Raw genomic sequence first — 26,363 nt, 5'->3', positions numbered from 1 at the left:
TATTTACATATGAGGTCTCACTGTGTTGCCCAGGTTGGTTTTCAACTCCTGGCCTCAAGTGATCCTTCCACCTCAGCCTTCCAAATCTCTGGGATTACAGGTGCAAGCCACTGCACCTCACCCAACAGTCGCAATATTGTACAGCCATCACCATCCTCCATCTCTAGAACTTTATCATCCTCCCAAACTGAAACCGTGTCCCCATGAAATACTAACTCCTCATCTCCCCCCCAGAAACCATCCTGCTTTCTGTCCCTATGAATCTGAGGACTCTAGGGACCACCTATGGGTGGAATCACACAGGATTTGTCCTTTTGCATCTGACTTATTTCACTGAGCATAATATCTTCAAGATTCGTCTACCTTGTAGTCTGTGTCAGAATTTCATTCTAAGGCTGGATAATATTCCTGGTATGGATAGTTCATTTATTCATCCATCTGTCAATGGACAGTATTTTTTCTCACCTTTTGGCTGTTCTGAATAATGCCTCTATGAACATCAGTGTGAAAGTAACTGAGTCCTTGCTTCCATTTCTCTTATCCAGGTAGCTAGGAGTGAACTGCTGGGGCCATACAGTAGCTCTATGTTTAACTTTTTGAGGAACTACCATACTGTTTTGACATAGTTCCTTTATTTATTTTATTATTATTTTTTTTTTGTAGAGACAGTCTCACTTTATTGCCCTCGGAGGAGTGCTGTAGTGTCACAGCTCACAGCAACCTCCAACTCCGGGGCTTAGGTGATTCTCTTGCCTCAGCCTCCCAAGTAGCTGGGACTACAGGTGCCCACCACAACGCCCAACTATTTTTTTGTTTCAGTTTGGCTGGGGCCAGGTTTGAACCCACCACCCTCGGTATATGAGGCCGGCGCCCTCCTCACTGAGCTACAGGCACCGCCCTGACATAGTTCCTTTAAAACTCCCCCTTTTCTTTCTATCTATCTATCTTTCTTTTTTCTTTCCTTCTTACTTTTTTTTGGGGGGAGGGGTCGAGGCTGGGTTTGAACCTGCTACCTCTGGCATATAGGGCTGGCGCTCTACTCCTCTGAGCCACAGGAGCCGCCCAATTTCTTACTTTTCTTAAAAAAACAAGAGTTGTACTTTGTCACCCTTGGTAAAGTGCCATGGCGTCACAGCTCACAGCAACCTCAAGACTCTAAGGCTTAAGCAATCCTCTTGCCTCAGCCTCCCAAGTAGCTGGGACTACAGGGGCCTGCCACAACACCCAGCTATTTTTAGAGATGAGGTCTTGCTTTGGCTCTGGCTGGTCTTGAACTCGTGAGCTCAGGCAATCCACCTGCCTCAGCCTTCCAAGTGCTGGGATTACAGGTGTGAGTCACTGCACCCAGCCTTCTTTCTTACTTTTGAGACAGAATTTCACTTTCTTGCCCTTGGTAGAGTGCCATGGCATCATAGCTCACAACAACTTCAAACTCTTGGACTGAAGTAATCTCTTGCCTCAGCCTCCCGAGTAGCTGGGACTATAGGTGCTAGTCACAACACCTGCCTAATTTTTGGAGACAGGGTCTCACTCTTGCTCAGTCTGGTCTCAAACTCCTGAACAGACAGCAATCCACCTGCTTCAGCCTCCCACACTGCTGATATTATAGGTGTGAGCCACCGCGCCCAGCCCCAAACTCCCCCTTTTCTTGTATGGGCAGCATGCTGGTAACAACCAGTGGTGGCTTGGATCCTTACAGGGGTAGTAAAGATGAGGAAATTGACTGGATTTTGACTCTATTTCAGAGGTTCTGTTAACATGACTTCCGTGAACATGACCATGAATGGATAGGATGAGGAGGCAAGGAGAGTAATTGATTTGGGGTCCATCTTTCTGGTTATCAATCTCAGAACTTTGTAATCGTCCTTGACAGAATCCATTCTCTCAAATACCATATCCAAAATCCATCTGCAAAACCTGTTAGCTCCACCTTGAGAAATAATCCAGGACCTGAGTACCTCTGAGCTCTCTGTTCCCACTCTCCTCCTCCTCCCATCATCTGTTTCCTATCCACCAACTGGAAAGATCCTGTTAACATCTAATTCAGGGCATGTCATTTCCCTGCTTGGGACACTCCAGTGGTTGCTCATCTTATCAGAGTAAAAGGCTCTCCCCCCAAACATCCACTAAAGTCTCTCCCACACCTTTCAGGTCTTTATCCAAATGTCACCACCTGACTCAGGTCAATTTTCCCCAAGCTGCACACCCCGTACACACACTTGCCCTTGGCTACTGTATATTTTTCTCCTCAGCATGTATCACTATCTAATATTCTACTTATTTATCTTATTTATTTTCTGTCTCCCTCTGAAAATAATACTGAGCTCTATGAGAATAAAGGTTGCAGGCTGTCTTGTCCTCAGCATCCAGTCACGGTTTATTTGCCCGTAGCTCAGTGAGTGGGGCGCCGGTCACATGCACCGAGGCTGGCGGGTTCGAGCCCAGCCCGGGTCTGCTGAACAACAAATACAACTGCAGCCAAAAAATAGCTGGGCGTTGTGGTGAGCGCCTGTAGTCCCAGCTACTTGGGAGACTGAGGCAAGAGAATCGCTTAAGCCCAAGAGCTGCTGTAAGCTGTGACGCCAACGCACTCTACTGAGGGCGACATAGTAAGACTCTGTCTCAATAAATAAATAAATAAATAAATGAAGAAATAAATAATAAATAAATGATCGCATGACTGCAACACTTTTCCTTCCTTCGCTCGAGTTCTAGCCCCACCCCACCCGTTGGTCACGCCCCTGGATCCTGACCACGCCCAGACCGCAGCACCACGCAGGCTCTGTGGGTAGCGGGCCGCTGAATCAGCACAAACCATTACCAGGTGGGGAGGGCAATGGAAAAGGGGCAGGAATTGTCAGTTCTCTTCCCTGAGGAAAGTCCCTGAACCGCTGCCGATGTGATCGTGTGAGATGGTACTGGTGCCGACTCATGTTTCAGGGCCTGTCTCGCCCTTGGGAACCTTTCTCTGGCTATTGTGAATAGACCCTACCGAAGCTGCTTTGGTGTCGTCCAGTCCGGTCACGTGGGCGAGAAGATGGCAGCCTCCAGAGCGCGCTGCGGTCCTCGCTACTAGTGAACTGGTTGTGGCGGCGGCATCTGTGAGAACTGGCCGGACCGACAAGTCCTTAGTCTCGGGAGCTCGGTAGATCCTTCTGGCGGCGTGGAGCACGGTGCGGGGCCCGGGCCTGGCGGGCGGGCGCAGGAACAACTCCTCGTTGAAGCATCTAGTTTCAGGCATTCGTTGGCTGGGGTTAGGGTGGAAGTTAAAGGGTCTCGAGTCCTGGAGATCTGTTCCTCTCGGGATTTGGAGGCTTGTCTCGGGGATCCCAGGGGCATCCCCTCGCTGCGGGATCCGGGGAGCCAACACGTGAAGGATCCCATGCGGGCGACCCTTTTGTTGGAGTTTTGGGGACTTTGAAAGACAACTTGTGACAGATTGTACTGAGGGATCCGCATAGTTCTATCCCTATCCTCCTGTCTGCCTCTAAGACTTTCACAGGTTTGAGCGGCTTCTCAGATTCTGCCTCCTTGGTGAGGAGCTGATTCCCTGAACCCTAGACCTACACTCTTGTCCCCCTTCTCACCAAAAAAGTGGGACTAGGATGTGAGTTTTGGACTTAGAGGTGGCTAGGTGTGTACTCTTCCTTTTCCTTATAATCACAGAGGTGGGTGTTGGGCTTCCTGGGGAAATAATAGTAGCTCTAGTGAGTATTACCAGAGGGTTTGTGTTGTTAAACAGGGTGGTTAGAGAAGGTCACCCTGAGAAGGTAATAACTGAGCAGAGACTCTAAGGAAACCCAAGACTTGAGTTGTTAATACTTGAAAAAGCTTAGAGATATTTGCCCAATTCAGGTTTCACTCAAGAGCTGTACAGCCAGCCTCTCTTCTCTTTATTCTTTCCTATAGTGAGACCTACCTTCTTGGCCACAGATGTCCATCTTTCCCAGGAGTTTAATGTTTGGGAGCCTTTCCCAGATATCTTGAGGGAGGTCCTGTTTAGACTGGGAGTCAGAAGTCCTTGGGTCCTGTGTGCTCTTGAGACAAGTCACTGCTCATATGTGTAAAACAAGGAGTTGGAGTTAGGTTCCTGGTATCTTACACACTCTTGTCTCTAATGATCCCTCTTTCAAGGTGTCATCGTCCTTTGATGGCCATCTATGCATAGTCAGCTACTCTTCCCTTATTAAACCACAGAAGGTTGCTGACATGCCATAGCCTGCCAGTCCTGTTTATGAAGCATCCACCACATCCTCAGCTGGTCTGGAGGTCTGAGAGGGGTTCTTATTCCCATCTGTAGCTGTGTCATTCCATTTTAGTTCATCCACTCAAAGCATGATGGTTTAGAGCCTGACTGTGGAGCCAGGCTGCATGGATTCATAAACCTTCAAGCTGTTACTCAGCAAATTATTTAACCTCTTTGTACCTTTGTTTCTTTGTCTGTAAAGGGGGACAGTCCTAATACCTACTTCATAGGCTTATGATGAGGGTTAAATGAGTTAATATAAAGAGTGTAGACTGCCTGGCACACAGCAAAGTCTACATTAAGGCCATACTATTGTTTTACTTTTGTTTTTTATTGAGGATCTATTATGTGCTTGTCATTGCACTAAGTGCTGGGAATACAGCAGTGAGGAAGGCAGACTTAGTCCTTCCCTTCAGGGTTCTGGTCTATTGAGGGCTCCCTAATTGTAAGCAATTAAACCAATAATGTCTGGTGGTGGTAAGTGCTTTAAAGAAAAATAAAAGCAAACAAGAAAAATGAGATGATGGAGTAACATTGTAGATTGTGATCAGGGGAAGCTTCCATGATGAGGTGATATTTCAGACTGAAGGAAGAGAGAGGATGAACCATGGTTGAACAGCAAATGTAAAGTACCTGAGGCTGAGGAAGAATGAGCAAGGAAGGGAGAGGGAGGAAGACATGGCAGGGAAATGACAGGATAGGTCATGCATGGCTTTTGGGACTTTGCAAGGCATTTGCAATCATGAGAATCCATTGAAGGATTTTTAAAATTTTTTTGAGACAGTCTCACTTTGTCACCCTTGGTAGAGTACTGTGGCATCATAGCTCACAGCAACCTTAAACTCTTGGACTCAAACAGTGCTCTTGTCTGAGCCTTTCAAGTATCTGGGACTATAGGCACCGGCCACAGCCCCTGGCTATTTTTAGATACAAGGTCTCACTCTGGCTCAGGCTGGTCTCCAACCTGTGAGTTCAAGCGATCCATCTGCCTTAGCTTCCCAGAGTGCTAGGATTGCAGGTGTGAGCCCCACATCTGCCTTTGAAGGATTTTATTTTATTTTACTTATTTTTATTTTTTGCCATTGAAGGATTTTTTTTTTTTTTTTTGAAACTGAGTCTCACTATGTTGCCCTTGGTAAAGTCCTATGGCGTCACAGCTCACAGCAATCTCAAACTCTTAGGCTTAAGTGATTCTCTTGCCTCAGCCTCCCAAGTAGTTGGCTGCAGGTGCCCACCACAATGCCTGGCTATTTTTTTCTTGTAGTTGTTGTTGTTTGGCAGGCCTGGGCTGGGTTTGAACCTGCCAGCCTTGGCGTATGTGGCTGGTGCCCTAGCCGCTGAGCTATAGGCACCAAGCCCCATTGAAGGATTTTAAACAAGTGAGTGAAATAGTCCAGTTTACTTACTGAGAGGATTCCTGAATCAGTTATATAAGCTGCATAACAAATCACCCATACTTAGCAGCTTTATTTATTTATTTATTTATTTATTTCTGAGACAGTTTCAAGCTGTTGCCTAGGTAGAGTGCCATGGCATTACAGCTCACAGCAACCTCCAAGTCATGGGCTCAAACAATCCTCTTGCCTCAGTTTGTCTATTTTTAGTAGAGATGGGGTCTCGCTTTTGCTCAGTCTGGTCTCGAACTTGAGAGTTCAAGTAATCCACCTGCCTCAGCATCCCAGAGTGCTAGGATTAGAGGCATAAGCCACTGTGCCCAGCCACTTAGCAGCTTTATATGACAATGAATGCTAATCTCACATAGTTGCTGGCTTGGTTTACCTGGCTTTTTCTGGCTTTGGTCTCTAAGGTTGCAGTGAAGACATAGGCTGGGGATGCAGTCATCTGAAGTCTCATGAGGGGCTGGAGGAGTTGCTTCTAAACCACTTCTCTCACATGGCTGTTGGTGGGAGCCCTCAGTTCCTCACCACATTGGACCCTGCACAGGGCTGCTTGAGTATCTTCACAACATGGCAGTTGGCTCCTCCCAGAGGGAAAGCAAGGAGGAAACCATTGTACCTTTTATGCCCTAAGCTCCGAAGTCACACTCTGTTATTTCTTCCATAACCTACTGTTTACACAGGTCAGCCCAGTTAGGAGTGGGAGGGGACTGACTATATGGGGCATGGATAGGAGGTAGGGTCACGAGAGAGGCCATCTCAGGGACCAGTCATCTCTCTGGTTGCTGTGTGGAGAGCAGATGATGGAGTGCATTGCTGATACATAGGTGTGGAGAATGAGGCTCAGAGAGGGAAAGTAAGTTAGGGACACCTAAACAGCAAGTAGATAGGATCACAACTGGGCTTTCAACCAGATGCCCAGTGGGTAGGAAACCACCCGCCTTGGTTCTGTGAACAAGCCATTGAGCTGGTGAAGGACACTTCTGACCTGAGCTCCTGTTTTCTGCTATAGGTACTTAGACTCCTGCTACCCCAAGTTTAGCCCAAGTAGGGCTGTGGGAGGCCCAGCTCATCGACAGGCAAGAGGAAGCAGGCACCATGGTGACAGAGCAAGAGGTGGAGGCCATAGGACGGACACTGGTGGACCCCAAGCAGCCCTTGCAGACCCGTTTTCGAGCTCTATTCACGCTGCGTGGAATTGGTGGGCCAGGTGCCATCTCCTGGATCAGCCAGGCCTTCAGTGATGATTCTGTCTTGCTCAAGCATGAGCTGGCGTACTGCCTGGGCCAGATGCAGGACTCCCGAGCCATCCCTGTTCTGGTGGATGTGCTGTGTGACACTCGCCAGGAGCCCATGGTGCGCCATGAGGCAGGTGAGTAGCCAGGACCTCATGGCCTACTGTCTATGTCCAGGACACGCCATTCTTTTCTGACTTTCCTCTTGGCTGCCTCATGCGTCTGTGTGGTCACGTGGGGGACATATATCAGGGGCAGTCAACTTTCTGTTAAGTACTAGATAGTACAGGGGTCCTCAAACTTTTTTTTTTTTTTTTTTGAGACGGAGCCTCAAGCTATCCCCCTGGGTAGAGTGCCATGGCATCACGCTCACAGCAACCTCCAACTCCTGGGCTCAAGCGAGTCTCCTGCCTCCGCCTCCCAAGTAGCTGGGACTACAGGCGCCCGCCACAACACCTGGCCATTTTTTGGTTGCAGCCATCATTGTTGTTTGGCGGGCCCGGGCTGGGGATTCGAACCCGCCACCTTGGGTGTACGTGGCTGGCGCCTTAGCCGCTTGAGCCACAGGCGCTGAGCCGGTCCTCAAACTTTTTAAACAGGGGGCCAGTTCACTGTCCCTCAGACCGTTGGAGGGCCGGACTGCGGGCCCCGGGATGAATCGGCTGCTAAGCAGGACAGGCAGCAGCGGCAAAAACACCTGGCAGCCCAGATAAATGTCCTAGGTGGGCTGCATGTGGCCCACGGGCCGTAGTTTGAGGACACCTGAATTGTAAATGGCTTCTGCATTGCAGCCCAGACAGTGGCCCATAAGATCCATCAGAAGCCATCGTTGGCCAGGTATGCGATGGCTCACACCTATAATCCTAGCATTCTGGGAGTCTAAGGCAGGTGCATCACCTAAACTCAGGAGTTTAAGGCCATCCTGAACAAGAACAGGACCCCATCTCTACTAAAAATAGAAAAAACAAGCCAGGTGTTGGGGCTGGTGCTTATAATTCCAGCTACTTGGAGGCTGAGGCAAATGGATCACTTAAGCCCTAGAGTTTGAGGTTGCTGTGAGCTTCTATGCCACAGCACTCTACCTAGGGTGACAGAGTGAGACTTTGTCTCCAAAAGAAAAAAAAACATCATTAATATATGGCTGTGGTTGTATACCAATAAAACTTTACTTGTAAGCATTGAGATTTGAATTTCTACAATTTTTACTTGTTAGGAAGTACTATTCCTTTGATTTTTTTTCAAAAATTTCAGATTAATATGGTGGTACTTTCAATTAGGTTATATAGTTTGCTTTTATAAGGGTAGAGTCTGGGTTGTAGGTGTGCCCTTTACCCAGGAAGTGTGCAGTATACCTGTGCAGTGCATCCATTTAGTGACAGTTTACTTACCTCCAAGTTTTTCTCTCATATGAGCATGTAGTTGTTAAATCTACTGGTTCTAATTAAGTACTCGGTACATGGGATGCTTGTTTTTCCATTCTTGTGATACTTCACTTAGGAGAATGGTCTCTAAATCCATCCAAGTACAAAATCTCTGTTTTTATGGCTGAAGAGTATTCTGTGGTATACAAATACCACAGTTTATTAACCTATTCAAAGGACACCTGGGTTTCTTCCACATCTTTGCAATTGTGAATTGAGCTGCCATAAATGTTTGACTGCAGGGTGGAGGCACTCAAATGTTTGTGGCTCAATGGGTAGGGCGCCGGCCCCAGATACCAAGGGTGGCGGGTTCGAACCCGGCCCTGGCCAAACTGCAACCAAAAAATAGCCGGGTGTAGTGGTGGGCGCCTGTAGTCCCAGCTACTCAGGAGGCTGAGGCAAGAGAATTGCCTAAGCCCAGGAGTTGTTGCTGTGAGCTTTGTGACACCATGCACTCTACCGAGGGCATTAAAGTAAGACTCTGTGTCTACAAAAAACCCCAAAATGTTTGAGTGAAAATGTCCTTATGATAAAATGACTTTTTTGTGGGGGCAGGGTTAGATAACTAGTAATGAGATTGCAAGATCAAGTGGTAAGTCTACATTTAGTTACTTAAGGAAAACTAGTACAGCCTCTGTGTTAAGAAGTATGGGAAGTCCTCAAAGAACTAAAATAAGGCCTACCATTTGAGTACAGTGGCATCATCTAGCTCACAGCAACCTCAAACTCTTGGGCTCAAGTGATCCTCCTGCCTCAGCCTCCCAAGTAGCTGGGAATACAGGTGCCCACTACAACACCCAGCTAGTTTTTTCTTTTTTGTTTTGGAGACAGAGTCTAATTATGTCACTCTCAGTTGAGTGCTTTGGTGTCACAGCTCACAGCAATCTCCAACTCTTGGGATTAAGCGATTCTCTTGCCTCAGGCTCCCAAGTAGCTGGGACTACAGGCGCCTGCCACAACGCCTGCCTATTTTTTATATTGTTGCAGTTGTCGTCGTTGTTTAGCAGGCCCAGGCTGGGTTCGAACCCACCACCCCTGGTACATGTGGCCAGTGTGCTATGGATGCTCAGCCTGGTTTTTCATTTTTATTAGAGACAGGGTCTTGCTCTTTCTCAGGCTGGTCTGGAACTCCTGAGCTAAGGAGATTCACCCACCTTGGCCTCCCAGAGTGCTAGGATACAGGTGTGAGCCGCAGCACCCACCCAATACTTTGATTAAAAAAAAAAAATTCAGGCTGTGTGAGGTGGCTCATGCTTATGATCCACTGTAGGAGGCTGAGGCAGAGTCTCGCTTGTGCCAAGAATTCAAGGCAACATAGGGAGACCTCTATGTCTACAAGAACTAACAAATTAGCCTGGTGTGGTGTCAAGTGCCTGTCGTCCCAGCTGTTTGGGAGGCTGAAGCAGGAGGATCACTTGAGCCCAGGAGTTTGAGGCCACAGTGAGCTGTGATGTAATACTGCACTCTAGCTTGGTGACAAGACCTAGTCTCAAAAAAAAGGGAGAGGGGTAGAAACCATTCTTTGCTTATACATAAAAGGAGTGGCAGGCCACATCCCAACCCCTGGTGTATATTGTTTTTATTCCATTCATTTGGCATACATTTAGTGAGTGCCTTCTGTGTGCTAAGCCCTTTCAAACATACAGAAGGCACAATAGTGATGAGACAGATACAGGTTGTTCTAGTGAGGCACAAGGAGGTAAGTGAGTCAGATAGTTATTGCATCTGTGTGGTAGGACCATTTTTTCTGTAACCCGAGACCTCATTTGCAATTAGGTGAAGGGGAGCTAGATAGCAGGTATACAAATGCAAAGGCCACCATCTCACCTGTCCTACAGGTGCTTTTGGGTTCTATTTTGAGAAAATGCAGAGCTGGCACCTGCTTCCAAGGCTCTACAGAGAGCTGCCCCCAGGCCTGCAGTTTTATCTGGGCCCACTCGTGTGTAGCCCTACTGGCCTGAGCTCTAGTTTCTGGCCAGGAAGTCTGACCTGTGTTTCCATTTAATTATTATTTTCTTTTTTTTCAAATGGGGGGGAAAGGGGTTTTTGGGGTTTTTTTTTAGAGACAGAGTCTCACTTTATTGCCCTCTGTAGAGGGCTGTGGCATCACAGCTCACAGCAACCTCCAACTCCTGGGCTCAGGCAATTCTCCTGCCTCAGCCTCCTGAGTAGCTGGGGCTACAGGCATCTGCCACAACGCCTGGCCATTCTTTTGTTGCAGTTTGGCTGGGGCCGGGTTTGAACCTACCACCCTTGGTATATGGGGCCCTACTCACTATTTTCTGTTTTATTATTATGATTATCATATATATATTTTACAATAAAATCACATTTATTAGTTTTTCTAAATCAAATCATAGCTAGTATCACCAGCCCCCACTACAACATTGGTAGGAAATCTAGTCTTAGTCATTTTGGAGAAATGGAGGAATAAGAACCCTGGAATCTAAAAAGTCCTGTGAGCTTGCGAAAGAGATTCAGATGTTCATGGTTCATTGTAGGTAGTGGCTAGGATGTTCACTGACTAAATTCCCCAAATTCAGAGATGCTAAGACATCTCTTCCCATTAGGATGTGGCTCCCAGGGCCGCAGCATGTAGTCCTCACACTCCAGACGTGCACAGGCCATTATTTTAGAGATAAGGTCTTGCTCTGTCACCCAGGCTAGAGGTCAGTAGTGCGATCGATGCTCACTGCAGTCTCCAATTCCTGGGTTCAAGCAATCCTCCTGTCTCAGCCTTTGGAGTAACTGGGACTGCAGGCGTCGACCACACATCCAGCTCCATTTCATGTATTTTGGGGCATTTTTATATTCCTTGAGGTAGTCTGCAGCTATGCTGGGCTGTCCCAGCTACCTGTTATGATATCAACTACAGTTTTTAATAGAGCTCTCTTTACAAAGAATGTTCTGCCCTAAACCTTGCTTTTCTCATAAATTCTGTTATCTTTAGCAGAATACCAGATCGTGTTATGGTAGAAACATAGGAGTGCTAAGGGGGAAAATACAGCATCAGATGGGGGTGCCGCAGATAGGGAGGTTTTGCAGTTTCTAGTTAGTCTGCTCTAAAGACACCAGAGTGTAGTAAGGGGTTGTCTGAATAGATATCTAGGGGAAGCATTCTAGGCAAAGGGAACAGCTTTATACAAAGGCCCTAGGGCAGGACTGCGCCTGGCATGTTGGAGGCACAATGAGGAGGTCCACATGGCTGGAGCAGGATGAGGAGGGGAGGTCAGGGAGAGGATGGGGCAGATCATGCAGGGCCTGATAGACCCAAGAGAGGACTTGGATTTTGACTCTGAGGGAGGTGGGGGCTGTGGAGGGCTATGAGCAGAGGACAGATGGGAATTGATACCCCTCAGATTCATTAGGATGTTCCTGATTTTTAGCACCAGCATCCTGGACTCTGAGTTTGTTGAAGGAGCACATGTTCCTCTGTCCCAGGTCTCTACCTGGTTCAGTTCCTGTCTGTGCCCCGAGAGAATGGACTCCTCTATCAGTGTAAGGCCTTGCCCATCCTGGAATCTGCTGATTTCCAAGCATACTGTACCCTCTTTGCACCCACTCTCTGGCCTCAGGGCCTTGGCACAGGTTGTCCTGCCTTGTCTGGAGGCCTTGTCTGATCGAGCGAGCTTCCTCTCTCAGAACGCAGCTTAAATTCTTTTGGTGGGGTGAGGAGGTTGCTATTCCTGGCAAGCTCAATTCATCCAAATGTTCTTGGAGCTCCTTATCAGCTATATCCTAGGGTTGTAAGGACATAACTTGTCTCTGGGTCTTGGGTGCAGGGTCAGTTTTGCTTTCTACTATAGCCTTGTGTGGTTCCAGACATTCAAGGGAAGGGATTGATTGGCCCAGCTTGGAGCCTGTACCGTTGTAGCTCCAATCAGCTGTGGCCAGAGGCTGGACTACTCACCATGGGAGGGCAGGTCCATGGCCCCCACCAGATAGTGCACATTTCCTACCTGCCTACTCAGTGTAGATTTTCTGGCTGCTGCTTCCTAGGGGAGGCCTTGGGAGCCATCGGGAACCCAGAAGTTCTGGAGCTGCTGAAGCAATATTCTACGGACCCTATTGTTGAGGTAATGTGGCCCCCACCTCTTCTTCCTCCTGGCCAGGTGTTTTGAAGAGGTCCTTCCAGCCCTTGAGCCCTGAGCCAGCCTGAGCATCTTCTCTTCAGGGATGTCCAGTCCTGCTTCCAAGGCCCACCCCCCTACCCCCCAATTTCCAACTGCCTACTGTAGCTCATTGCAGCTTCCAACTCCTAGAGTCAAGTGAATCTCCTGCCCCAGCTTCCCAAGTAGCTAGGACTACAGGCACCTGCCGTGACGCTGGGTAATTTTTTCTTCTTTTTCTTTCTTTCTTTTTTTCTTTTTTTAGACAGAGTCTCATTTTGTTGCCCTTAGTAGAGTGCTATGGCATCACAGCTCACAGCAACCTCCAACTCTTGGGCTCAAGTGATTCTCTTGCTTCAGCCTCCAGAGTAGCTGGGACTATAGGTACCCTCTATAACACCCAGTTATTTTTAGAGGCAGGGTCTGGCTCTGGCTTAGGCTGGTCTCAAACCTGTAAGCTCAGGCAGTCCACCCGTCTCCGCCTCCCAGAGTGTTGGGATTACAGGCGTGAGACACCATGCCCAGCCTCATTGTTTCTATTTTGGGTAAAGATGGGGCCTTGGTCTTGCTCACACTGGTTTCAAAACTCCTGACTTCAAATGATCCTCTTGCCTCAGCCTCCTAGGATTATAGGCGTGTCGTTTCCTCATTGGGGCCTTTCCTGGCCCTCTCTGCCACTCTTGTCACTCTGTTGGTTTAGTTCCTATGCCAGCCATCTGTTACTGCTGCTATCCCCCCAGCCCCAGAGGGTGGAGATGGCTTCATCCTGCCCTGCCCAGGACCTCTAGCTGCTTAAGTGCCCCCTCTCCCTGCAGGTGGCGGAGACTTGCCAGCTGGCTGTCCAGAGGCTGGAGTGGCTGCAAAAGCACCATGGGGAGCTGGTGGCAGGGCCCTACCTCTCAGTGGACCCAGCCCCACCTGCCGAGGAGCGTGATGTGGGGCGTTTGCGGGAGGTGCTGCTGGATGAGACCCAACCACTCTTCGACCGCTACCGTGCCATGTTTGCACTACGCAATGCAGGTGGCAGGGAGGCTGCCCTGGCACTGGCTGAAGGTGAGAGGGGGCTCCCAAAGGCCGGTGGTATCTCTGTCAGTGTCCCTCTGTGAAGTGGACCAGGCCTGGCCCGGATCATTTCCTATGGGACTGTTAACCTACACAAGGGCGGGGCACAGCAGCTCACACCTGTAACCCCAGCACTTTGGGAAGCCAAGGCAGGAGGATCACTTGAGGCCAGGAGTTTGAGGCTGCAGTGAGCTGTGATCACTTCCCTATATTCCATCCTGGTGACAGAGTGGGACCCTCTAGGCCCGTATACTTCTCCCTGGTTACTCTGGCCTATAGCTCTGGGTCAGCTCCCCTAAGCAGCCCTGACCACTGGGCTGGGGCACTGGTGTCTTCAAGACAGAATGTTCCTTTTACCCTGTCAGTTATAGCTCTGTCGTTCCTTCTCTCCTTTGTGTGTCTAGGGTCTGGCCCACGCCAGTGGCGCTGCCCAGAGTATGACCTCCTTCTCTCTCCTGCAGGCCTGCACTGTGGTAGTGCCCTCTTCCGTCACGAGGTTGGCTATGTCTTGGGCCAGCTTCAGCATGAGGCAGCCGTGCCCCAGCTGGGAGCTGCCCTGGCCTGCCACTCTGAGAACCCCATGGTGCGGCACGAGTGCGCCGAGGCCCTGGGTGCCATTGCCCGGCCTGCCTGCCTGGATATGCTACGGGCTTATGCAGCTGACCCTGAGCGCGTGGTACGAGAGAGCTGTGAGGTGGCTCTGGACATGTATGAGCACGAGAACCAGGCGGCCTTTCAGTATGCTGATGGGCTAGAGCAGTTGCGCCAGGCCCCCTCCTAAGCCCTCCTCAGTGGCCTGGCTTGGGCTCTCTGTGGACCCTCAGGGCTGCTTTTCCCCAGCAGGACTTAGGCATTTAAATTGGGTCTTTGTAAATCAGATGTCATTTGTTGACTCTTGCTGGGCTACACTGTGAGCTGTTTCCCCACTTCCTGGTGCCATCCAGCCTCATGGTTGCATTTGCACCTGGACTCTCCCCACCAGGGCCCAGTGCAGGGATACAGTGTGGAACATTCCAGGTATAGGGGTGGGAATCTGGGAAAGGATTCAGGAGATGCAGCTCAGGATGTGGGTGTCTTGAGAAAGAGGGTCGCCCAGGAGCAGAGCAGCAAATGGGGCATGGGGTCTTAGGGGGCCTCTGACCCCTAAGGAGGGACAGGGAGGTGGTTCTTTAGTGGGTTGGGCCAGGGGCATAGGGGCCGAGGAGGGTCAGGCAGACCCCAGGGGTTGGGGAGAGACACTGCCCAAATGGAATATTAAATTATTTTTGGCAAGTGATGACTCTTCTGTGTATGTTGGAGCTGTCTGACAGGATATGGCCTAAATGTGGGGGTAGGGCATGTTGCGAGCAGCATTAGGATTTGTGCTGCCCCTGTTGCATGACTATCAGTGACAGCACACCTGTGTGTCATTTTACCTCCAGTTACTTAGAGGTAAAGTCTACCTGGCCAGCTCCCTCCAAGTGGGGTACAGCCCTCCAGTCTGATTCTCCCCAGATCCTCTCCTCCTCCAGCTCCTACTGGGGGCACAAAGGAAGGAGTTTGCTGGTACAGCTAAAAGGCTTGGCTGTGGGTATCCCTCCCATCTCCCCCAGTTCCTATACATGCAACCTGGGGCAGCCCCTTTCCTTCTCTGTTGAATGGGTAGCAGCAGCAGCATAGGTCCACACAGAAAAATTGAGGGCAAAATCAGCATGGGCTGGTCGTCCACATACAGTAGAATCTTCATAGCTAATCAGCTCCCGACACTGACCACCTCCTTAAGTTGATCTATTCTTCCTAGACCAGACATGCACCACGTGTACGTGTCAGTACAGTTCCTTATGTTCACCACCTCCATATGTAGACTAGTTTGTTACAGTCCCTTGGGTGGTCAACTTATAGAGGGTCTATTGTATTTTGCTACATAACAGTGGTTCTCAGCTGGGGTGATCAGTCCTGCCTTGGGGACAATTCTGGTTGTCACAGCTGGGGGTGGTTCAGTGGCATCTAGTAGTTGCCTTGCCACGCCCAGTCCCCCACAACAAACAGTGCTCCTACTACCAATGAGCACAGAGGTTGAAAAACCTGCCAGATTATGGAGTGTATCTCCCCACACCCTGTGGGAGGGGTCGGCAGAGTCCTTGGAGCTGTTTGGTCTTTTTTTGTTGTTGTTGTTTTTGAGACAAGTCTTACTCTGTTGCCTTGGTAGAGTGCCATGCTGTCATCATAGCTCATAGCAACCTGAAACTCTTGGGCTCAAGTGATCCTCCTGCCTCAGCCTCCCAAGTAGCTGAGACTACAGGTGCCCACTACAACACTCAGCTGGTTTTTCTACTTTTAGTAGAGACAGGGTCTCACTCATGCTTGAACTGATTACAAGCAATGTACTCACCTCAGCCTCCCAGAATGGTAGGATTACTAGTGTGAACCATGGTGCCCAGCCCTTGGAGTGGTTATTAAGCAGTTAGCTCCTAGGTCCTGTGTACCTGGCTGGTTACACCTTTACACCCCGTTGGATGCATCCATGGCCATGTGGCCTCTTTTGGCCAATGAAATAGGAGTGGGTATGGTTAGCAGCATCAGCACAGAATCTTGGAATGAAATGCTTTGCTGCCCTCTTACCTTTTCCTGGGCTGGAGTAGAAGGCCTCAGTCAAGCCAGGACCTACGTGTAGCAAGAATGAGCAACAAGCTAATGTTGCAAAGCACTGAGATGTTGGTATGTTTGTTATGCAGCATAGTCTCTCCTGACTGATACACACTGCATTACCTTCCCCAAGTATGAAAAGTGCTTGATTCCAAAACCTGTGGGGCCTCAAGGATTTCAGCTGTGGGAATAGGGACTCTAGCAGTTTTTACCTAAAATGCATTTTTGCTAGGCTGATGTTTCAAGTACTCATGTCCATTCTCCTACTACGTTCTGTGGTCTGATCCTTCTTGCTCTTATAAACCTCCCAAGTCCTTGCTCATCTGTGAGGAAATCATACAATTAGAACTTCCACGTGTTCCCATCAATACCTCTGCCCCTTGCCTGTACCCGTGTTGTCCAACAGCCAGTGTCTTTATAAGAGACAGAAAAGAAGACAGACATTTTCTGTGGGTCAGGAATCTGGGACAGTGTAGCCGCATCTGAAGGTTAGAATGGAGCTGGAGCTGGTGCTCTTGCATGGCTGTTGGCAGGATTCCCCATGAGGCTCCTTGATGTCTGGCAGCTGACTTCTCCCAGAGTGATGGGGAGAGAGCCACCAAGAAGGAAGGAGACTTTAAAATAAACCTAATAGATTGGCACAGGTGTTTCTGCTGATTTCCTTTTTTTCTTTTTTTTTGCAATAAGGTCTCACCCTGTGGCCCAGACTAGGTGATCACAGCAGCCTCAAACTACTGGCCCCAAGTGATCCTCCTGCCTTAGCCTCCCAAAGTGCTAAGGTTGTATGCCTGGGCCACTGTGCCCAGCCTGGACTGTCATCTTTTAAAAAATAAGGCTGGGCAAAGTGGCTCATACCTGTAATCCCAGCACTGGGAGACTAAGGCCGGAAAAATCACAAGGTCAGGAAGTCAAAGCTGCAGTGAGCACTGATGACACCACTGCACTCCAGCCTGGGTTACAAAGTGAGACCATCTTGAAACAAGAAACAAATCACTTAAGGCTCAGCACCTGTAGCTCAGTGTGCTGGCCACATACACTAGAACTGGTGGGTTCAAACCCAGCCCGGCCTTCTAAAGAACAATGACAACTACAACAAAAAAAAAATAGCTGGGCGGTATGGCAGGTGCCTGTAGTCCCAACTACTTGGGAGGCTGAGACAAGAGAATCGCTTAAGTTCAAGAGTTGTGTGTTTTTGGTTTTTTTTTTTTTTTGCAGTTTTTGGCCAGGGCTGGGTTTGAACTTGCCACCTCCGGCATATGGGGGCCAGCACCCTACTCCTTTAAGCCACAGGCACTGCCCCAAGTTCAAGAGTTTGAGGTTGCTGTGATGCCACGACACTCTACGGAGGGTGACATAATGACTCTATACAAAAAACAAAAACAAAAAATCCCCCACCACTCTTGACCTCACAGTTTTCCTTTTCTTTCTTTCTTTCTTTTTTTTTTTTGAGACAGAGTCTTGCTTTGTTGCCCTTAGTAGTGCTGTGGTGTCACAGCTCACAGCAACCTCAAACTCTTGCGCTTAAGCAATTCTCTTGCTTCAGCCTCCTGAGTAGCTGAGACTGTAGTCACCTGCCACAATGCGCGGCTATTTTTTGTTTGTTTGCTTGTTGGTTTGTTTAGCAGGCCTGGGCCGGGTTCAAACCCAGCAATCCTGGATTATGTAGCTAGTGACCTAACCACTGAGCTACAGTTGCCCCAACCTCACAGTTTTCATTCTCCTTCACTGCATTGTCTTCTGTTTATCTCTAGGAAGGCCAGCAGCCCTCACCACTACCCCCTACATCTCTCCTTATCCAGGCTTTGGATGAGAAGTGTCTAAACCCAAGGGTCACAGCTCAGTCCCTGCCTTCTTCTGATGAGTCCTCTGTTACTGGAAACATTGTCTTCATGTAGCCCCAGACCCCACACTCTTCGGCTCTCCTTCCCCCTCTCTGGGACACCTTTCCCCTAGGGTCTAACCCTGGGCTGAATCCTCCCTCCTCTACCCACCACCCCTTCCAGGTGGCTTCATCCACCTCACAGGTTCCAAACCCTTCTCCACTTGATGATGGCTACAGAATGGTCTCCAGCCTAGAACTCCCCTAGACTTGGGTCCAGCTGCCCCTCAGTGTCCCCATTTAGATATTGATGAGGCCTCTTTCTCAAATTTAATAAAAAGAGCCACCCTTTCCTGCCTGCAGAGGGCTTTTACACAGCATCATGTCTCCTCCCAGGAGAGCCAAGGTCTTACAGCCACAGGCAGAGCTGGAATTGAGCCTGGGTCTCCCTCACCACCTGCCAGGCTACTCTGACCTGCCCTGACCTGACTTCATAGGCTCCTTTGCCTCAGACTTCCTAGCTCAGCGGTTCTCAACCTGTGGGTCTCGACCCAAAGGAACTGTATTAAAAGGCCGTGGCATTAGGTCGGTTGAGAACCATTGTCCTAGCTCATCATTCTAGGTGCTCAGCCTAAAAACACTAGGGTGTGATTAGTTTAAAATCTATCCCAAATCTGCCCACCTGGAACACTGTAGAGTAGACCCTCTGCCTTGATTCCCAGCTCCTACCCTCACCTCCCATGATCTGTCCTCCCTGAAGCAGCCACCAGAGGGCACCTGTGAGTGCCTCTCCCTCTGTCTACAGCCCTCCATGGCTCCCACCTTCCTCAGAGTCAAAACCAAGTCCTCCCTGCAGCCCACCAGGCCCTGCACAACCTGCCTCGTCCCTTCCCCACACTTCCCTGTCTCTGCTCCTCATTCTACTTCAATCACATAGGCCTTGCTGTGCCTCTAATACACAAGGCATTGTCCTGCCCTATCTTGCTTAGAATGCTTTTCCTCCTGATATTCCTTCACCTGGTTCCCTTCCTCCTCCAGGTCTCTGCTCAAATGTTACCTCCTCATTGAGGCCTTGACCATTCTCTTTTAAGCTGTGACTCACCTCTCTCACTGGATCCCCCCACCCCAATCTATACCACTCCTCCCTTCTATTTCTTTTCTTTTCTTTTCTTTTTTTGGAGACAGAGCCTCAAGCTGTCACCCTGGGTAGAGTGCCATGGCATTACAGCTCACAGCAACCTCCAACTCGTGGGCTCAAGTGATTTTCCTGCCTCCGCCTCCAAAGTAGCTGGGACTGCAGGAGCCTGCCACAATGCCCAGCTATTTTTTGGTTGCAACCGTCATTGTTGTTTGGCGGGCCTGGGCTGGATTCGAACCTACCAGCTCAGGTGTATGTGGCTGGTGCCTTAGCTACACTCCTCCCTTCTAATATGTCATTTACAAAGATGTGTCTTTCTTAGCATCATCTCCCCGCCTGAGCTGTCAGCTCCATGAGGAGCTGATTTGGGTCTTTCTTATTCACAGCTGCATCCTAGCACCCAAGAGAGAGCCCAGCCCTCTTGTATTACAGGTGCTCTATACATATCAGGTAGATGGACAAAGAAGGAGCCCACTGTGAGAAAGACCTGGACCCAGGGCATTCTGGGGAGAAGGAGCCGCAAGTGCAAATGCCCTGAAGCACGTATGGCTGGCAGAGTGGTGGCTGCGCTGAAAGAGGGAGGGGGGGCTGGTGGGTGGAAGTGATTTGCGACATGACTAATGCAGGCAGATGGTGGCTGAGGGGAAAGCCACCCAATCCTCTTAACTCTAGGTCCCTTAATACTTCCGCTGTGTGGGTTACGTCCGGGCCACCCCAACACTCCAGGTGGCCACCATGCCAGGGTTGGGGAACCAGGAGGAGGCCGAGGGCTGGAGCCCAACCCCTCCAATGTATGAGGAGTACCGGCCTCCCCCACTGGATGCCATCCGCCTGCCCAGGTACGTGCTGTACCTCCTGCTGGCCGCGCTTGTGGTGGTAGCTGTGGCCTACGCCATCGTCGGGCACCTCATCAAAGACCTGGCCCACGACCTGGCTGGTGAGCCATTCTCCACTGCAGTCTGGGCTCCCGCTAGGCCTCATGGGGGTGGGGGCTGAGGGAACACCCCTGGCCAACAAGAGGATGGATGGCAGGGGTGGGGATATTTCATGGCCAGGGAGGCTCCTTACTTCTGCCCTGCCGCAGACTGGGCGTTTGGCCCAAAGCCGGACCAGGAGGATGCCCCCCGTGAGTTGCGCCCCAGCCTGGCTGGTGAGGACCTGGAGGAATTGGACCTGCAGCTGGCCCTGGCCTGGCGCGGTGATGAGGACACCGGTGCGGGTAGTGAGGGGGCCCTCGTGGAAGCCCCCCCTGCTCGGGACCCCCGCCGCCCCTCTATCACCTTCAGAGAGCCCCCGACCCGAAGCTCCTTCTGGAGGCTGAACTGAGCTGGGCCTTGGACCCAGGTTGCGGCCCCTTTGGCAGCGGTGTAAATGGAACTTGTGTACACTGGAGCCTTTCTTAGCACTGACTGGCCCCTTGTGGTGGAGAACATTCTCTTTCCTGGATGGCAGGTTCTCAGGTTTGATCACTGGCTAATTCCTCACATCTGACTGCAACCCCAGAGCCTGCTCTGCTCAGCCCCAGCTGAGCTGTCAGCAATCTGTAAACTGAGAAAACAATTTAAAAAAATTATAGTGGGATTGAAGCTTACCTAGTGCTCAGTATGTACCTGCGGCTATGCTGAGCAAGCCCTTTTCAGGTTTTAGGGGCTCATTTAATCTCGCTTAATCCTCCAGGGTAGGACTTATCCCATTTAACATACGGGAAACTGAGGCACACAGTGGTGCAATGGCCTCACCGAGGTCTCAGAATAGAGGACCTTTCTTAGAAAGAGTGCTGTTGGCTCGGCGCCTGTGGCTCAAGTGGCTAAGGGGCCAGCCACATACACCTAAGGTGGCAGGTTCGAATCCCCAGCCCGGGCCCACCAAACAACAATGATGGCTGCAACCAAAAAATAGCTGGGCGTTGTGGCGGGTGCCTGTGGTCCCAGCTACTTGGGAGGCTGAGGCAGGAGACTCGCTTGAGCCCAGGAGTTGGAGATTGCTGTGAGCAGTGAAGCCTGCCTCTACCCAGGGGGACAGCTTGAGGCTCTGTCTCAAAAAAAAAAAAAAAAGAAAGAGTGCTGTTGACCAACTTAGGAAGACAGAAGCTCTGAGGCAGATCCTGTCCCCAGCTGCCTTGCTGCCCCTAACCCCACAACCTCCAAATCTTCCTTACCCATCACCTTGGCTGCTGATTCTGTTTGTTTCTGGGGGCCCTGACTTCCCAACCAGACCAAGAGCTCCTGGGGTATAGTGTTGAGGTTTCCTTCCCTGCTAAAACTGATATAACATCTGGCACCCGGTAGGAGTTAAATATATGCCTGCCTGGCAGGTGCCCTATAAACACGTGCGCAGCAACTCACACACAGGCCTTCCTGCCATGCGCTTGGGTTATGGTTGGGGTGGGGTCCCCCTTTGCCCAGGCAGGAGCCACTATCTAATCAACTTGGGGAACCAAGGTTGAGGGCAGGAGATCTTGGAACCTGAGTCATCTGCTTCTCAGGGTGTCCCCATGAGGGGCATCCTGGTTTGGAGGTGGACCGCACACATAGCCTTCTTGTCCCTGTGTGTACCCTCAAGCTGGTTGTGGGCCTCCAGGGGCCAGGAGCCAGGTAGAGGCAGCATAAGCTGGTGTTGAGGGAGACATGGGTTTGAATCCCAGCTCTGACACTTGCTGCACCACCTTGGCTCTCCCTGGCTCTGTATAGTGAGCGGGTCTGGCAAAATCTCATGGGAGGGTTAAGAAAAGGAAATTAAATGTGTAAAATCATTGAGCATAGACCCACATGGGCACTCTGTGAGCACAGAAAGGGACTCTTGTTATTCTATTGTAGTTATATTTGTGAGTTCATCCACCTACAGGCACACAGGGACAGGGGGCTCAGATGGGGAAGGGCGGGAATGGGGAGGGGGTGACACAGTCTGATTGTGGCCCTTAGGGCAGAGTGCCAGGGGAGGGCCGTACTCTCAGAGTTAATTGTTATACAGGGTCCAGAGTCCGCCCTCCTAGTGTGTCGGGGGCAATGGGGCAGGAGTGGCTGAGGAGGGGGTGGGTACCCAACCAGCTGGTGCCTGTGGAGGGGCCTCCTTCCATATTCAAGCCTTCCCTGCCCAGACCCCGCCTGCTTCTGTCTTATCACGATGGGCAGGGCCTTACCCGCCCTAGGCCTGTGGATGCCACTTGGGACTGCTGCTTCCTGGCTGCCAGCTGGCTTCATGATCATGGAGACCCTGGAGACTTTCCTTGTGCTGCTGCTAGGGGTCCTCTTCCTCCCTGCCGTGGAGGCCCAGCAAGGTAGGTACAGGGGTGGCTGGGATGGGAGGGTGTCCTGGGGATGGAGTTGGCTGGAGGGTCTCCTTCTCCCTATTTCCCAGGATGAGAAACTGAGGCCTGGGAGGGGGGGCAGGAAGAGGAGGAACTGAGGCCTCCAGCGGGGCAAGCTGGAGGGCCCCTGCTTGAGCTCCTTTCCCAGCCCTGCCCCCCTCTGAACCCCTAGGCTGCCTTCCCTTCTCCAATTTCCAAGACCCCCTCTGTCTGAGCAGCTCCCGAGTACCCTCCTCCCTCTTCCCTTCCTGGGAGGAGGCCTTGCCCTTCTCTGTCTCTGAGTCTTGCTTCCCCCAACTCCTGACAGCCACAGAGCGTCGCCTGAAGCCATGGCTTGTAGGCCTGGCAGCAGTGGTGGGCTTTCTGTTTATTGTCTTTGTCCTAATGTTGGCCAACCGCATCTGGTGCTCCAAGGCAAGGTAGGAGCCCCCATCCCCTCCCCTCCTAGACCCCCACCCCAGAGCCTAGATTGTAGGCCTACACCAATCATTGGTGCCTCCCCAATCACTGATCCAATAGCCATGTGGCCCACCCCACTCCTGTTTCGTGGAGTTCATGGGTCCCAGTGTGGGAGGAAAAGAGGCTGGGGCTGTCCCCTCCTATCACCCCCACCTCCATCTCTGCAGGGCTGAGGATGAGGAAGAGACTGCGTTCAGAATGGAGACCAACGTATACCACGATGTGCACCTGAGGTACCATTGTGTGCCTGGACCTGTGTGGGTGCTGGGGGGGGTGTCTGTGTGAGTCCTATCCTTGGGGTAGGGATGATGACTTCTTACTGCCCTGAATCCCTGCAGCACATTCCTGCTCCAGGGCTTTTGTACTTGCTGTTCCCACCTTTCCTGTATCTTCTAGCTACCTTCTCCTTCAGTCCCTGCTCAAGTTTCCACCTCATGGAAGTCCAGCCTGGCTACTAGATTTCCTGACACTCTGTCCCATAACCCTGTGTTTCATTCACACTTAACACCAGCAGAAACTATCTCAGTCATTTACTAGTTCCCTTGTTTCCTTCCTTCCATCCTTCCTTCCTTTTTCTTTCTCTCTTTCTCTCTTTCTTTCTTTGTTTCTTTCAACAGTCTTACTTTGTTACCCTCCATAGTGTGCAGTGACATCACAACACAGTTCACATCAACCTTAAACTCTTTTATTTATTTTTTTTTTAAGAGACAGAGTCTCACTTTGTCGCCCTTGTTAGAGTGCTGTGGTGTCACAGCTCACAACAACCTCCAGCTCTTGGGCTTAGGCGATCTCTTGCCTCAGCCTCCCAAGTAGCTGGGACTACAGGTGCCCACCACAAGACCCAGCTATTTTTTTTTGTTGTTGCATTTTGGCTGGGGCTGGGTTTGAACCCGCCACCCTTGGTATATGGGGCTGGCCACCCTACTCACTGAACCACAGGCACCACCCAACCTTAAAACTCTTAATCTTGAGCGATTCTCCTGTCTCAGTCTCCTGTAGCTGGGACTACAGGCACCCACCATGACACCCGGCTATTTTTAGAGACAGGAGTCTCACTCTAGCTCAGGCTGGTCTCAAACCTGTGAGCTCAGGGCAGTCCATCCTGCTCAGCCTCCCAGAGTGCTAGGATTACAGGCATGAGCCACCGTACCTGGCCTTCTCCCTCTCCTCTCCTCTCTTCTCCCCTCCTCTTCTCTCCCTTCTCCTCCCCTCCCCTCCCCTCTCCTCTCACAGCATACCAATTGAAACATTCACTAGTTTCAAGGCACTAGATGGCGCCTTCCAGGACATGAGAACTTAGTTAGCTTTGATCCTGGCTGTATTCCCCCAGAGCTTGTCTGACACACAGTAGGCACTCAATAAATACCTGTTGAACAAGACTGTGGGTGGGATTATGCAGGCATCTGGAAGATTCTCAACTGAGTCCAAGATGTGCCTGAGGAACAGGTATGGACCTGGGTGTTGGCTTTGTCTGCGACCCAGCTCAGCCCTAGTAAAATGTGCTTTCTACTACCAGTATGTGTTGGCGGATCCAGAGCCCACCTGTGCTCTTACATCTGTGGTGTCCTCCCTGCCATGTTCATTCCTCCATCTAGCCACCCGGTCATCTATATGCCCATCTACCCATCTGCCTATCCAATCTTTGCCCACAAATTATCCATCCATCAGTCTACCTACCCATCACCCCTCTGATCCATCCATTCATCTATTCATCCATTCATCCATCCATCTGTCCTATCTGTCCATCCTCCACCCGTTCACCCATCCACCCATCTACCTACCTATTCATCTACTTATACATTCACCCATCCATCTGGCTATGCAGTCTTCACTCTCTAACCATTCATCCATCAATCCACCTATCCATTTAGCCCATTGATCCAGTCACTCATTTATACTCCATACCACCTCCATTCACTTAGCCACTGATCCATCATTCTCTCCTTCCCGCACTTCCTTCATTTATTTTCCCATTCATTTATTAAAACCTCATGCAACTATCCATTCATCTAAGTACTTATCCATTCAACCTTCCACCATCTACCCGTGTACCTACCTACCCATCCATCCATGGAGCAGATGAGCCTTAGTTTCTCCCTTTTTGAAATGGAAGTTGTGAGGTTGCCTAGTTAGAGGTATTTTGGAGATTCATGGAGATATTACTTATAAAACACATAACATGGCTGACACAGGTGAGTGTCCATTAAATAGGAGTGACTTTGTTTCTTATTATGGGGTCTGGGAACTTTGTATCCTTACAGTAAAGAAGACAAGAAGGAGAAGAAAAGGAAGGAGAAAAAGACAGAGACAGAAGGAGAGAGCAACTCAGGATTGGAGCTGGATGAAGAAGAGCAGCGCAGAGACCATGAGAAAACAAAGAACACGGCCATGTGAAGACTCCCTGCAGCCTTCTCCAGGAAGCTCCCTTAGAGCTGCCCCTTTGCCACCCCATATGCAAAGCTCTGGTCTTGAAGCCAGAGAAATGACTCCATCTAGGACTCAGAATACAGTAGTCCTGAGTGAAGAGGGCATGGGACCCACCCTGCCTCCTTCTTCAGGCATTCCATAGTTTTCATGCACCCTCTTCCTGAGCTAGGTCCTGCTGGGTGATTCTTTTGTACTTGGAGAGCATCCCTGGTTAAGGAGACACCCTCTATTCCTCATAATCTCATGGTTCCACCTGCTACCCACTGCCTGATTTCTGTTCCCTCTATCTGATTTCTAGTGGCAAGAACTTTCCTGCTTCCCATGCAGCCCAGACTGAAGGCCACAAATTAAAGAAGGCCCCTTTAAAAGGGGTCCTGTCATCTCTTGGGCATCAGTTCACCCCTGGGAGAGACTGCTTTTGGGGCCAGGTGCATGGAGGACCATGCTGCACAGAAGCACAGATATCCTGGGCAAATTAAAGACTTCTTGGCAATCTTGTTTTTGCTGACCTGAGCATTGGACTTTGAGCCCTGAGCGCCATCTTCTGGGAAACCTTTGCTCCCTCCGTCTCATATTTTGGGGCTTATGACTTGTTCTGGGAGCTGGGTCTTGGAGGGCAGGGTGCCCCAGGACCCTGCAGTATCTTGGAAAGGGAGGAGCACTTTCTCTTCTCAGTTTGTTTTTCCTCTTCCTCTCACTTTCTCTGGACCCTGGACATTGCCCTGGACATTAACCATTTCTTAATGAGGATCTTGATAAAGACTGGGTTTAGGGCTCTGTTTGGGGCCCACCCCAGAGCCTGGGAGCTTCTTTCTAAGAACACCTCCAGGATGGTCCACCAGGGGACAAAAACCCAAATAACTAACTACAATAAATGGCCCTAATAGATGCTCCCACTGAATGCTATTATCTTGATCCTTTCTCATTTTCCAATAACAAAAAATTAGTCCCATTTTCCATCTGAAAATACCAGCTGAGGTTTAGAAAGAGGGAAGTCATAAAGGCAGGTCTCACTGGCTGATGGAAAGGGAGGGCCAGGATCCTAGGCTTCTCCCAGAATGCAAGCATTTGGAGAGTCATATGATAGGGAGTGTGTGTGAAGTGTTCTTCCCAGGCTG

The 26,363-nt window shown here is 50.2% G+C and overlaps 2 protein-coding genes across 2 annotated transcripts; both read left to right on the top strand.

Annotated features, from left to right (window-relative positions):
- The first annotated feature begins 2,905 nt into the window (after positions 1–2,905).
- Positions 2,906–14,721, top strand: DOHH (deoxyhypusine hydroxylase). Its single transcript, XM_003788735.3, has 5 exons — positions 2,906–3,173; positions 6,656–7,015; positions 12,299–12,375; positions 13,224–13,461; positions 13,932–14,721. The coding sequence occupies exons 2-5, from the start codon at positions 6,742–6,744 to the stop codon at positions 14,249–14,251; spliced, it is 909 nt and encodes a 302-aa protein (XP_003788783.1). The 5' UTR covers positions 2,906–3,173; positions 6,656–6,741; the 3' UTR covers positions 14,252–14,721.
- A 7,408-nt stretch (positions 14,722–22,129) lies between these two features.
- SMIM24 (small integral membrane protein 24) lies at positions 22,130–26,146 on the top strand. The gene is made up of 4 exons (XM_023512490.1): positions 22,130–22,329; positions 22,667–22,778; positions 22,986–23,051; positions 25,080–26,146. Exons 1-4 carry the CDS (start codon positions 22,176–22,178, stop codon positions 25,210–25,212), a joined length of 465 nt encoding a protein of 154 aa, XP_023368258.1. The 5' UTR covers positions 22,130–22,175; the 3' UTR covers positions 25,213–26,146.
- Positions 26,147–26,363: the final 217 nt, after the last annotated feature.

The sequence above is a fragment of the Otolemur garnettii genome, unplaced genomic scaffold (assembly GCF_000181295.1).
Source record: "Otolemur garnettii isolate 467f Iridium unplaced genomic scaffold, OtoGar3 scaffold00029, whole genome shotgun sequence".
Taxonomy (NCBI): domain Eukaryota; kingdom Metazoa; phylum Chordata; class Mammalia; order Primates; family Galagidae; genus Otolemur; species Otolemur garnettii.
This window is presented reverse-complemented; position numbering and strand designations above follow the sequence as displayed.

Excerpts from the sequence above, each read along its gene's own strand:
- SMIM24 (XM_023512490.1), top strand. The coding sequence starts at position 22,176 with ATGGGCAGGGCCTTACCCGCCCTAGGCCTGTGGATGCCACTTGGGACT. Across the intron at positions 22,330-22,666 it reads TGCCGTGGAGGCCCAGCAAG|CCACAGAGCGTCGCCTGAAG; the intron begins GTAGGTACAGGG and ends AACTCCTGACAG. Across the intron at positions 23,052-25,079 it reads TACCACGATGTGCACCTGAG|TAAAGAAGACAAGAAGGAGA; the intron begins GTACCATTGTGT and ends GTATCCTTACAG.
- DOHH (XM_003788735.3), top strand. The coding sequence starts at position 6,742 with ATGGTGACAGAGCAAGAGGTGGAGGCCATAGGACGGACACTGGTGGAC. Across the intron at positions 7,016-12,298 it reads CATGGTGCGCCATGAGGCAG|GGGAGGCCTTGGGAGCCATC; the intron begins GTGAGTAGCCAG and ends GCTGCTTCCTAG. Across the intron at positions 12,376-13,223 it reads CTACGGACCCTATTGTTGAG|GTGGCGGAGACTTGCCAGCT; the intron begins GTAATGTGGCCC and ends CTCTCCCTGCAG.